The sequence below is a fragment of the Mustela nivalis genome (assembly GCF_964662115.1).
Source record: "Mustela nivalis genome assembly, chromosome: 6".
NCBI classification, from domain to species: Eukaryota; Metazoa; Chordata; class Mammalia; order Carnivora; family Mustelidae; genus Mustela; species Mustela nivalis.
In genome coordinates, this window is record NC_139025.1 from 107,363,943 (window position 1) to 107,376,853 (window position 12,911).

Consider the following 12,911-nt stretch of genomic DNA (forward strand, 5'->3'; position numbering starts at 1 on the left):
GCCCGCGCCAGTGCGCACGCGCGCCCGTCATCCGGGTGCTGGCTGCGGCTGCAGGTTGCGCTGGGGTGGCGGACAGGGGGCGGGGCCAGCGGCTCATTGTGCGCAGCGCTGCGCGGCGCCGGCGGCCGCCGAGGCCTGGGTCGAAGTTGGCGCTGCTGCCGCCGCCCTGCAGCCCACTCGCTGCCTCGGCAGCGCGCTGCTCTTCTAAAATGGCTGCCGCTACCGGTGCTGTGGCAGCCTCGGCCGCCTCGGGTCAGGCGGAAGGTAAAAAGATCACTGATCTGCGGGTCATCGATCTCAAGTCCGAGCTGAAGCGGCGGAACTTAGACATCACCGGAGTGAAGACTGTGCTCGTTTCCCGACTCAAGCAGGTGAGGCCCGGCGAGGACCGGGAATGGGAGCTTAGGCCGCGCCTCGGAGCCCCCACTTCCGCCGCAGCCCCCGGCCGCCCGCAGCCGCCGGGGCCCGCGGGGCTGCGCCGTGGGGAGGCCCCGGGCGGCGCCCGCGCGCGCGAGTAGGGTAAAGACCCTTCCGCGGCGCCCCCGCCCCCGCGAGCCTGGCTGGGCCTGCGAGGGGCCCGCGAGCCGCCCGGGACCGGCCGTCGCAGCCGAGCGCGCCCCTGCCTCCCCCGGGACGTCCCCGCCAGGCTGCGAGGGCTGTCGACGGCCGGCGCGGCCTCCCAAGGGCGATCGTGGAGACCCGGGAGGCGCTCGGTCCCCAGTCTTTAGCGGTGGTGAGCGCGTGCATTTCTTGGCCTCGGAGGGGACTGGTTACTTTGGTGACTTCTGTGAAGTTACCGTTTAATTGTGCCCAACCGTTTCCTCCCCATCTTGGGGGGGAATTGGTAGTGGGAGTTGAGGGGTGGGTGAGAGAGAGGGTTTGTTTTCCGCTGGGTTTTCAGTTTTTGCATCAGAGCAGTAATCTGCTTTTTCATCCCTGATTATCTTTCTGGTTTATTTGAGTGAGCGTTGGAATTGTAGTAGAGGAGAAATAAGTTTGCATTCTAGAAATTAGGAAAACTCTTTTTAGTTATTTACTTTCATAGCTAGCAACTTTTCTGCAATTGAGAATATTTAGACTTTTGTTCAGTATGATAACGTGATATTTAATTATTTCGACTCGGTAGAATTTAAAACTCCTTGTGATTTTGATACCTAATGATAATCCCCGTGGAAGTTTCTCTTACTCGTGTAGTTTAATTGCTCTTTTTGAAGTCGGTTTATGAAATGACTGGCAATTCTAATGTCTTGAGGCTTGAGGTTTGCTAATTTTTTTTTTTCGTTTTTATAAAATAAGTTTAGATAGATTGTGTAGCATATTAACTTCTCTTTCTAATGTAGGCTATTGAAGAGGAAGGAGGCGATCCAGATAATATTGAATTAACTGTTTCAACTGATACTCCAAACAAGAAACCAACCAAAGGCAAAGGTTGTTACGAGTTATGAACATATTTTAAAATATATTTTGGTTATATAACTTGCCTCTGCTCTTGTGCCACTTGCCCTGTTTATATAGTGCTACTCTTTGCTATTTCCCTCTGGCACTCTGCCTTCTTGGGTCAAGGAAGAAAAGTTACTGTTGCCAGGCTCTGGATAACTTGTAGCCCTTAAGATTTGGCTGAAGCTGACCTGAAAGAGACCAGTTTTTTATTGCTTCCCAAAAAATCACAAAGTCCAGTTTCATAATGTTTCTTCTTTCATAGTGTGAAGACCTGAAGAATAAAATACAATTAAATACATGTCTACCTTGCCCCACAATTGGCAGAGTATTGATGGAATTCCTTCCAAATCTTTCACCTTGGCTCCTGCTGTTTTTTCTAGTATATTAAAATTTTATAACCTTTATGTTTAGTATTTTGTTTGACTTGGTGAACTTAATTTCCATTTATGCTATTATACATTCTAATTTTCAGGGAAATTCAAAAAGACCTCACCAATCATACTAACAACGTAGGGAAAAATCCATGATTAATTAGCTTTAAAAAAAGTTGTAGGGATATGTTCAAAATTTTTAATTTTTAACTTGTAAACTAGCCAGAATATATTTCCAGGATATGGTGATTTAATGAATAGGGAAAAGTGGTTTTAAATTAACACTTTGACAGTATAAATGGGACTTAGATTTTTTTTAAAAAATGTTCTGGTAGTTGAAGTCTTGACTTGAATAATTATAAATTTCTTCCACCTTCTTATAAAGACAGTGGCAGAGGGTGAACATGATGTGGGTATCTGCGTCCTGGTACCTGTTTGCAATAGGTGGAGTGTGTCATGGACAGCTGCAGAATTTTTAAAAATCTAACTTTCCTACTGCTCCAAGTACCCAAATACTGCTCTCTCTGCCGTGGACCAGATTGACTGTAACTAGGGTAAAATGATTGAATGGATTAACGTTGAAAAGATGGAAATATTAACATTGGATCTTAAGCAGTCTGTAGATGTTAGGACCAGGCAGATCTGACGCCATCTCACTGTTTGAGTCTTCATAGGTTTGCAAGCGTCCCCCTTTTGTGCCAGAGGAAACTGAACAGGGATAAGGAGTATTTCCTGGGTGGGATGGGAATGACAGAGGTGGAACTGGAGTTTAGAGGAATAACAAAGTTATCTTGAAGGTCTGTGGCTTTTAATGTAACTCTGACTCAGTGTATCACTTTGAGAGATACATTTCCCTGTGTTGAGAGAAGCTGGTGCTGAGAAGCCTATGCTTACAAACCAGAGTTATTTCAAAATGAAGCATAGAAATTTTGGAAAGAAGTAAAACAGGAATTAACCGTATTTCTTATAGTGATTTTAATTCATGTAGTTTATTTAACACATTGTGATTGTTTAACAGATGCTATGTATTAATCATAGTTCCAGATTATTCAAGCTGATTATGGATTTTAGCACTGAAAGTAAACTTCATCTGATACGTGCATTCTCACCTATTTTTAATTTATTTGTGTGTCTCTTTTTCAGTTATTAGGAACTTCATTTGTCTTACCCTTAGAAATAATTTTTAGCAATGTAGAATTTTAAGAAGTTTTTATTTTCTATATATACAGTGTGTGTGTATATATACATATATGATCAGTTTGTTAATTTTTTTCTTTTATATGGATTATTAGGATACTTGAACTTTAATTTTTCCATAACACTGATATTAAGGTGTCTTGTGGTCTTTAGTTAGAAGTTGTAACATGTAATCACTGAGTACTTCATGAGACTTATTCTAGGACTTGCATGATAAGTAGCTCTTGACTCCTTAAATTCCATTTATTATTGTTCTGAAAATTCTGTGAATTACAAAGAACGCAATGTAAATCCCAGTCTAAGAACCTGGTTTGAATTAATGTGCAATTAAAGATGCTTATGAGTAAGATTATTTTAAGTTCAGTTTTAAAATAATATTAAAAATAAAAATAAAAATAAGTATAAAAAGAGTAAAAATCAAATTTGAATATGGAAACTTAAAAATAACAGTATGCTTTAAAAATCAGGGATTCAAGAAATTAAATATTTTAATCTGATGTCAGTTTTTCAGTCTAATTGCTGAATTACTACATTCCAAATCTTATTTTGCTCAATAGTCTCTACCTTGAAAATAACTTCCTATTGGTCATACCACCTTTCCTTCAGTGATCTGTTTGTTCTTTTTTTTTTTTTTTTTTTAATAAAACCGAAAGTTTTACTGGATTATCTGTAGGACTCCTTTAGTTCTAAAATTTAATGATTATATATGGTCAGGAGTCAGAAGAAAAATGTTTTCTGTTCAACTAAAATAGATGTGCAAAGAAGGAACTGTAAAGCTCGAAGGTGCTCCATCAGTATAAATATTCTTTAGGACAGATTATTAGAAAAGGAGAACAAAGAAAGGGATTACTTAGGGGTAGTCATATAGACATCAGCAAGATACAGCATATAATAGCTTGTCAGGAAAATGAATAATTCGTATGATAATCTTAAGGTATCATGTAAAAGTTAAATGATATTAAGAAAGCAAGAGAGTAGCTTAATGGGTGTGGATCAATTACTCAGGTGAAATATTAAATTTATTCTCTTATAAATGAAGGGTCAGTATTTAAAAAATTTTATGTTAAAATACTTGTGTTTAGCCAGATTAGAGGAAAGGGGATCTGTATTCTTAACTATATTTTAGAATATTTTTAAAACAAGTTTGTGCTTGTAATAAGTGTTGATAGTGTTATAGTTCTAATATTGTTTATAAATTCTGTTTGCATGTGGTTAACAGTGAAACGGTTTGTAGCTTGTATTGGTTGTCCCTTCTGAGTCTTTTTTACAATTCTCTTTGCTATGAACTTTTTAATAAGTAACATAGAAGAAAGCTTTACCGGGGAGATTTATTGTCATATTATTTGGGCGTGTGTGTGAAGAAAGTGGTTAAACAGGTAGAGCTAACTCCTCATTAACTTGTTTTAGAGATTATAGATTTAAAGTTTCTTTTGCTTTACCTGATGATGGCATACCATATTCTTTTGATTTTCAACCTTTAGAGTCACCTTTAAACTTCAGCAAAAGTTATTTTATGTGGCTTTAATCAGTATAGTATTCAGAATTATATATAATGCAATACTATTGATGTTTTAATGTGCAGCACATGCAAGCTTAGCAAAGGTTCAAACCACTACATGAAATCTGATTTATTTTCCTCCTGTAGAAACAAGTGTAATTTGGGGTTATAGGTTTATCCAGACATCTAATGCCTAATTTTGTGTGGAAAATACCTCAGATAATGTAAAGAATTACATGTTTACTGTATAAAGCTTTGTGTCTGTTAAGTAAACCACATAAAATGCATTTAACATAATACATTATTTTAGTATACTTTAATTCTTGCCTTTTTTTTTTTTTTAAATTGCAGTATGTTTGGGTGTTAAGGAAACTAATCAGAACTGTGGCATTGAGAAGGGCTTTCGGGATAGAATTGTCATAAATATTTTTGGATACCCACTAGGCTAGAAACTTTGTGAGGGTAAGGACACAGCCTTTTGTTTACATTAGTCTCTAATGGCTAGCACAGTGCTAGGCGTGGAATAGGTACTCAAAAAATATTTGTTGAATGAATACTAAGGGCCGTATGATGGCTTTCTTAACTGCTTTTAAAGATCCCTCTTTTGGTGCTTGTTTTAATTGCCTGTTTCTTTGCTGGAAGCACATATATCAGAGATCAATAGTCTGTTACTTCCAGAGGTACCTTTCTCAATGGCACTGGTGGGTCCTCCTTAGGCACTGATGTGTAAAGCATTCAGAACCCAGAACATGTGAGTCATTGCAACATCCTTTTATTCCTTACCACTTTGTAATTGTGTTGGAAATCCTTAAAACTTTTGCTGGATTATTGTCCAGCCTCGTTTTCACATCACCAAATCAAACCTTTCGCCTTTGCTGTTAAAACCTGCAGCTTGTTTTCTGCAGTTTATATGGTGGAGTATATTTATCATCAAAGCCCTCATGTACTTTTTTCAACTGTTTTATTGTGTCAAATGTGATGTGTGTCGATGTAGGAAAATTTTTCTAGTACTTTAAGACAGTGCATTTTTCCCAAGTTAGTCCTTCTCTGCCTTCTGAATTAGGAGCAGAGGGCTTCAGACTATCTCCTCTTTCACAAACTCATATAAAATGAGGTATGAATTGTCCAGGAATTAGGGGAAAAATACTATTAGTTGGTGGCATCAGAAATGACTTTATCGAAGAGGTTGAACAATGGTTTAAGGTACAAGGGTGGAATTTCCTGGCTAATCAGTTATGCTAAAGTTCTCACATATATGTCATATAAAAAGGCCTCGAAGTTGTGCAGTTTTAGGAATTAATTACTCACATCCTGAACTCCACAGCCTGAGGTAGTTTTACATGGCAGATCTGGTACCCTGGGATAGTATTATTATTATTATGGCTTTATAATAGTGTTTTCCAGATTATAAATGGGAAATATGTTCACTAAAAAAAATTCATAATCCAGAAAGGCACTAAAAGGTGAAATTGCCTATAATTCCACCACCCTGAATCTATCGGGTGTTATCTGTTGATCTGAGTTGTGTACGTATATGTGCATGTACTCATAGAAGATTTATGTTTACAGATTTTTACCCCCTTTTCAACAACTAAAATAGGTTCACATTATACATGGTGTTTTGTCAAAGGCAGAGAGAATTGAAACTTTCTATAGTTTGGAGAAGCTGAAAACAATAATTTTCCTCGTACTTTCTTGTCATTCTAGCCTCTTAGTTACTTAGGCTCAGTTGTCCTAGTAGTTCTCTATGGTAGAGTCATTTGAGTTCTTAAAAATACAGCTACCAGGCTTCTGCCTCCCCAGAGGTTTGATTTTGGCTGCTCTGTTGGGGACACAGACTTCGTTATTTTCTAACAGTTCCTCAGGTGATTCTCATGCAGGTAGAGTTAAGAACCACTGACTGCTCTAGTCGAGAGCTTGAAGCTTGGTATCATTTTCATTCATTTCTTTCTGCCTCTCAGTTTGCAAATTGTATTGCATAATTTACATTTTCCAAAAAACTTCCACATTGCTTTATTTGATTAAGACAGTGAGGCTTCGGGTCAGCTAGTATTTTCTCTCTATTGATGGACTGGAAAAATAATCCATTAAAAACGGAGTTACATTTTTGCTGCCTTTTAAATTAAAATCTTGTGTGTACTTGTGTGCATTTATTTTGTGTGTGTGTTTCTGTTGAATTTGGTTATCTTCAGATGATAAAGTTAACAGATTTAAAAAAAATATGCTGTTGGTATTTTCTAGATTTATTATAATGAGTGTGAATTATCTGCAGTAGATTTTTAAAAATACAATAAAATGATCTGTTGGATAACTGCAGTGTTTAAGACAACATATAAGGTCATTTAGAAAGATTTCATTAGTAAAACATCAGTTTTACTAATGCAGTTGTATGCAGACAACACAAAGCATATTCTGATTATTTTAAGATACTGCATGCAGTTATGCGTTTGGGGAGAGGTTGCTGGAAACAGTCTTGTTCAGTTTGGCTTATATTCTGAATCCCCCCCCCACTTTTCAAACAGCAATTTTATGACTGAAGTTTTCTATATTTTATAGCTTCGTAAATGTTTATGCGGAACAGTTATTCTCACAAAGTTTTTGGGCGAGATTACTTTAAATCTACTTATTGAGTGGAGTTTCGTTTTGGACGTATTTCTGAACTTGAAAAAGAAAATTGCAAATCCTTAGGACTACTTTACCTTTGGAGGAGAAAACCAATTTATGACCTAGAATCCTTATTCATAATTCTGAAATACAAAAATTCGGAAAATCTTGAGTTTTTTCTTAAGTTTGTTGGCAAAAGTGAAGCTATTTATGGTCTTGATGTATTTATAGTCTTGATTTATCTCATTTGGTATGAATATGCATGTTTCATTGCACAAATATTTCTGTGATTGATTGAGAGGCCCTGTCCCAGAAGCCACTGGGAAATATAGTTTGATACATGATGCATATACTGTCATACTCCTCTAAACTCGGAAAATTCTGAATTATCCTTAATTCTTAAAATTAAATACTTGTGGACTTGTATGCATTTATGTTGCATAATTAAGAAAGTATTTCTAGCGTCCTCTTCCTTTGGTGTATACATTTTGCTTTGCCATTTTACTTTAGACTAAAATCATGCAAAGAGTATTGCAGTGTTTTTATGTGAAGTTATGTAATTTCAAAAATAGCATGTGTTACTACTATGATAATTTAAAATATGATAAAGTTAATTTTGCTTCCATTTGTATTTTGTTATTCAGACTATCTTTATTGCTCGGCTTATTTTCTAGTTTTGTTTCTCAGAGCATTGAAGTTAGGCTTTGGGGGTGACTGGCTGGTTCAGTCTGTGGAACATGCGACTCGATCTCAGGGTTGTGGGTTCAAGCTCAATGCCAGGTGTAGACATTGCTTTAAAAAAAAAAAAAGTGAAGCTTCTCTTACATTAAACTTTAAGTTAGCGCCCTCTTCCCAGTCATACCACTTTCTTTTGCATCAACACACATTTCTGTGGCATGTGGCTGAGTCCTTAAAGGACTGAAGATTACCAGATTAATTTTCTCTAGGAGTGTTGCTAGCACAGGCATAAATGGGAACTGGAAATAGAGATGGTTACTGACTGTACAAAAAAGAGCCGAAGGTGGTCAATGTTGCTTGTTGGAATTTAAAGGGGATTTGGTTTTTCTTATAAGTTATCTCTCATCTGTGACATAAGTTAGGAATCCATAGATACTCTAGCATCATTGAAGTTGGGAGTTTACAGTTTTACTGAGAGGATGGGACCGACCGTACATGGTGCTAGTTTGACTGCCATGTCACCTCTTCGTGTTCCAGTGAGGGCTGAATAGAAATCCAGACCTTGTTATATCCAACCTAGGGATACTCCCATTATCAGTCAGGAAATCTATCTGTTCATTATATAATGTCGTACTAGGTTCTGGGCTAGATGGTGATCATCAGAGCCTTTTAAAATGTGAGTTATATTTTGTATGGGGGAAGGATGATCCTTTTTTCATAAAGGAAGATATTATAATATAGTTTCTAATTTCAGCATGTGCTAAGTAAGCCCCAAGTTACAGATTATGAAAACAGTCAAAAGCTAGAGTGTAAAATTTCAGGGTTTTTTTGCTTGTTTGTTTTTGGAATGATCAATGATGTCTTTATAAAGTTCATGACTTCATTCTAAATGTACAGAATAAAAAATGGTGTCAGCTCATTCCTGAGACATCAAGTAGAATTTTCTTATACTGTTTCAAAATTTAAATCAGTTTTCGAAGAGGGTAAAATTTCATTTTTCTTAAAACATATCAAATTATTATTATAGTTTCATCACTATATGTTTGAAAATTTTGTCCTCATGGTTTTTATGTTTATAAACTGATAAATGTCCAGTGCTTTTGTGTGGTACAGCTGTTTATAACAGTAAGGCATGGCAAAGTTGAGCCTTTTTGTGCACTTCTGCCTCTTATGGCCTGTTTGTCATGGGGCAAGTTACATAATCTTGGAGGCTTACCTTTGAACATTTTGTGGGTGTGACTTTTGGAGCCTCTTTTTATATTAAAAGAGATAGCATTAACAAGATCTAATGGCTTTGTGGGTTTCCGAAAGGTGGGAATAGGCCTGGGTTTAAATTGAAGCACTGTTGGGATGCCTGGGTGGCTCCGTTCGTTAAGCATCTGTCTTTGACTCTGATTTTAGGGTGCTAGGATGAAGTCCCCAGGCAGGCTTCTTACTCGGCAGGGAGCCTGCTTTTTCCTTCTGCTTGCCACTCCTGCTGCTTGTGCATGCACATGCACTCTCTCCTCGCTTTCTCTGACAAATAAGTCTTTATTATTTTATTATTATTATTACTATTTTGGTTAAAGATTTTATTAATCCATTTGACAGAGAGAAAGAGATCACAAGTAGACAGAGAGGTGGGGCCGGAGGGGTGGGGGAGCAGGCTCCCTGCTGAACAAAGAGCCCAATGCTGTGCTGGATCCCAGGGCAGAGGCTTAATCCACTGAGCCACCCAGGTGCCCCACAAATAAGTCTTTAAAAAATAAAGATAAGTAAATAAAATCTTTAAAAAATAAAAATAAAAAAAATAAACTGAAGCACTGCCTTCACTAGCTTTGTAATCTGATTAGCTTTTGAGCAACAGTTCCTTTTTTTATAGAATGGGGGGATAATAGTTTCAGAGTAGTTAGGAGAATAAATTAAATAAATACATTACTGTATAGAAAATGTTTATCCTAGTGCTTGGACCATGGAAGCCAGTTAAGCAGTGATAGTGACTGCCAGTGTTCGTTTTGTTGCTGTGGTGCAGTTTGGTTTTCCTTTAAGTAAACTAAGGCAAGTGAAATTGACCAGGAGTGTGCAAAGCATATGTAGTTTGTCATTAATGCTGAAGGCTGCCATTTCAAAGATAGTATCTTTAAACTGAGTTAATGAACCACGCCTTACTAGGATAATGTCTTTTAAGTAGGTCATAGGATGTAGTGGAAAGAACTTTGGACTGGAAATGAGAAGCCTTGGCTTCCAGTTCTGACAACGCCATTTATTTACTAGCTTTGGGCAAGCTACTTAACTTCTCTGGCTCATTTTCTCTTTTTCCTAAGATTTTGATTACCTACCCCAAGTACCATAGGGTGCTTGGGAAAATCAAATGAACTTTTTTTTTTTTTAATGGTTTGCAAATTTAAGGAGTAAATACTGTTTGCAAATGTTCTGAAAGAATTCCCCCCAAAGCTCTACTCTGTAGATTACTTGGTGGTGTGTTTTGGGGTCTTATATTTTTAAAAAATTTATTTCTCCCATGAAGAAGCATCTTTAAGATTTTATAACATGGAATTTCCTCTAAATGTGAAGGAAGAATTTAGTGAGCTCTTTTTCATCTGATACTGTTTTCGGGGAAGGAACATCTGCACTTTTTTTTTTTTTTAATATAGTAATAAATGTTTTCCGACCAGCAGACTCTGTTAGTTGTCCCTTGTAATAACTTCTAATTTCTATTTTCCCTAAGAAAATACACCAGCATTCTAAATAGGAACCAAATGCCACACAAGCTCCACACTTTCTTCTTGATTCATGTAAACCCTTGAGAGACTGGGACAACCCCTTTTTACCTCAGTGAGTTAAAAAAAAAACAAAACAAAATAACAAAACTCCACTTTTAGTCTTGATCTTTTTCACAAACCTGGAAGGATTAGAATCTTGTTGCCTTTTTATTTCTCCTTTAAGGAAGGGGTTTCGAATTAGGAGTACATGGAAGATAGAGGTTGTTGAGACTCGGGAAAGGGAGGTACACTGACTTTTTTTTTTTTTTTTTTTTTTTACAGCCACCTTAAACCTAAACTCTCTACTGTGAGAGTCACAGAAGCTTGAGATAGGTACATGGCAGTCCCTGTTTTAGATAAAGGGGAAAGTTGATGATTAGTTGGGCTCAGGAAAGAACATCCATTCACATTTCAAAGTAAATGAATTAAAAAATAATCGATATTAAAGTTTGGGCAGCTGTGCTTTTTACAGCATTTCTGATGCATGGTTTGTTCAGTAAGTTTTTGTGAAGTAGCCCGAAAACATAAACTTTTAGCATTGGCTCTGTGGAAAATATGTATTTCTTTAATCGTGGAAAGCATTTTTGAAGTCCCAACCACCGATTTGTAGTTTGAAGATGCGAGTTGGGTGGGGAAGGCCGGTAGTCTATCTGGAGGCTATTAACAGTTTTCAGTCTGAAGTATTTCTCCTTGCCTTAAGTCAGTGAAATCAGTCATTTTGTTAAGCGCCAAGCCCCATTGCTTGGCGTATAGTTTGGAGAAATACAAAATAAGCATAAAAGCAGTCACTTGTACTTAAGGAATTTTCTTTTTTAAATGGTGAAGCAAGATTTATTTGAGAGTACGAGGCAATATAGAATCAACTGATGGACTGTACGGTGTAGATTGAAGCATTAGGATTTTATTTCAGAGAAAGCTTGTTGAAGAGTAGCACTTAGGGACCGACTTTGTGGGGGACAGGAGCTGTCTTACATCTGACTTAGCTGTGAGGCATCTGGTGATAGACTCAGAACACCACTGAAATGTGCTGCTACTTCTGGAAGGATTGAAGATAAGAGAATTTGAGTGTCATAAAGAAAATTGTATTATATATATCAAGTCAGTTAAGACGATGGGTTTATATTAGGATGATTTGTGTAGTTTAGTGAGGCAGCATGATGTTCTTAATAAAGCTTTTTTGTTTGGGACAGCTATGAGCAGGTGGTTTATAAGGAGTTTGCATTAGTTTTGTCAGATGATTTGGGAGTAGAGAGTGATTGATACTGTGGGGTCAACTCTTCTGAATGTTTTTTACTTTTAAAGTAATAAAATATTGGTTGTTAGCCCATTTTCCTTCTTTCGCAGGTAAAAAACAGGAAGCAGATGAGTTGAGTGGAGATGCTTCTGTGGAAGATGATGCTTTTGTCAAGGTAAAGTGTTAATTACTCAGGTTAAGACGTTTATTTTGCATGATGAATTCATGCATTTTACTTGAATAATAGATCCTGAAGTATGGAGGTAAAATAGAGACTTAATGTAGTATTGTTAATGTCATCATAGTTGAGAAATATAATAAATGACTTTGTCTTTAGTTACATGAGACAGAGAGCTAAAAGTAATATTGATCCAGGCCTGGAAGTAGAAGTCCGACATAGGGGCTAGAGGAACAGCTACAGGCAAATGATATGTTAGTTCCTGGAGAAGTTACTGCACTAAGGGTATTGATAGTTTATTTTCATCTGCCTATTCCATTTAGCTTTTGTATAAAATACACAGAACTTAGATTGAGGTAGTCTTTAAAATGGAGATAGAAGATTGCTTATGTGTTGCTACTTAGTAAAGAGCAAATTAAGAAATTTGTTTTGCCCTTTATTTATTTATTTATTTAAGATTTTTTTAAATTTATTCATTTGACAGACAGACATCACAAGTAGGCAGAGAGGCAGGCAGAGAGAGCGAGAGGAGGAAGCAGGCTCCCTGCTGAGCAGAGAGCCCGATGCGGGGCTAGATCCCAGGACTCTGGGATCATGACCTGAGCCGAAGGCAGAGGCTTAACCCACTGAGCCACTCAGGTGCCTCTGTTTTGCCCTTTAAAGATAAATTTAAGCCAGGTCTTTTTTGGCTAAGAATGAATGTATTTCAAAACTGACCAGCCAGAAAAGTAATGTGTACAGTTTTAACTGCAGCTGTGGCAGTTCCAGAAGTTATTTTTAATCACAGGTTTTTTGTTTTGGGGGTTCTTTTTACTGACGTGATCTGCTACTTAGTGATCATTAGGTCTTAAGTAGCATGGCATTTGCAGGAATTATTTAAATGAGCACGGTTCCTCCTAAATTATATCCATTTATACCCCATATATTCTGTTTTCTGTATACACTTAGTCCATATGGTCGTTAACATCTC

At 37.4% G+C, this 12,911-nt stretch overlaps 1 protein-coding gene across 12 annotated transcripts in view; it reads left to right on the forward strand.

Annotated features, from left to right (window-relative positions):
• The first annotated feature begins 38 nt into the window (after positions 1-38).
• Positions 39-12,911, forward strand: part of SLTM (SAFB like transcription modulator) — a 62,558-nt gene continuing 49,685 nt past the window's right edge. For 4 of the 12 annotated variants that reach the window (XM_082733723.1, XM_082733716.1, XM_082733721.1 and 1 more), the window contains exons 1-3: positions 39-371; positions 1,341-1,428; positions 11,853-11,938. In XM_082733723.1, coding sequence (XP_082589849.1) covers positions 210-371; positions 1,341-1,428; positions 11,853-11,938 — 336 coding nt within the window. In that variant the 5' untranslated portion in view covers positions 39-209. The remainder of the gene's footprint in view (positions 372-1,340; positions 1,429-11,852; positions 11,939-12,911) is intronic. The other 8 variants (XM_082733720.1, XM_082733726.1, XM_082733725.1 and 5 more) reach the window with 6 other exon arrangements.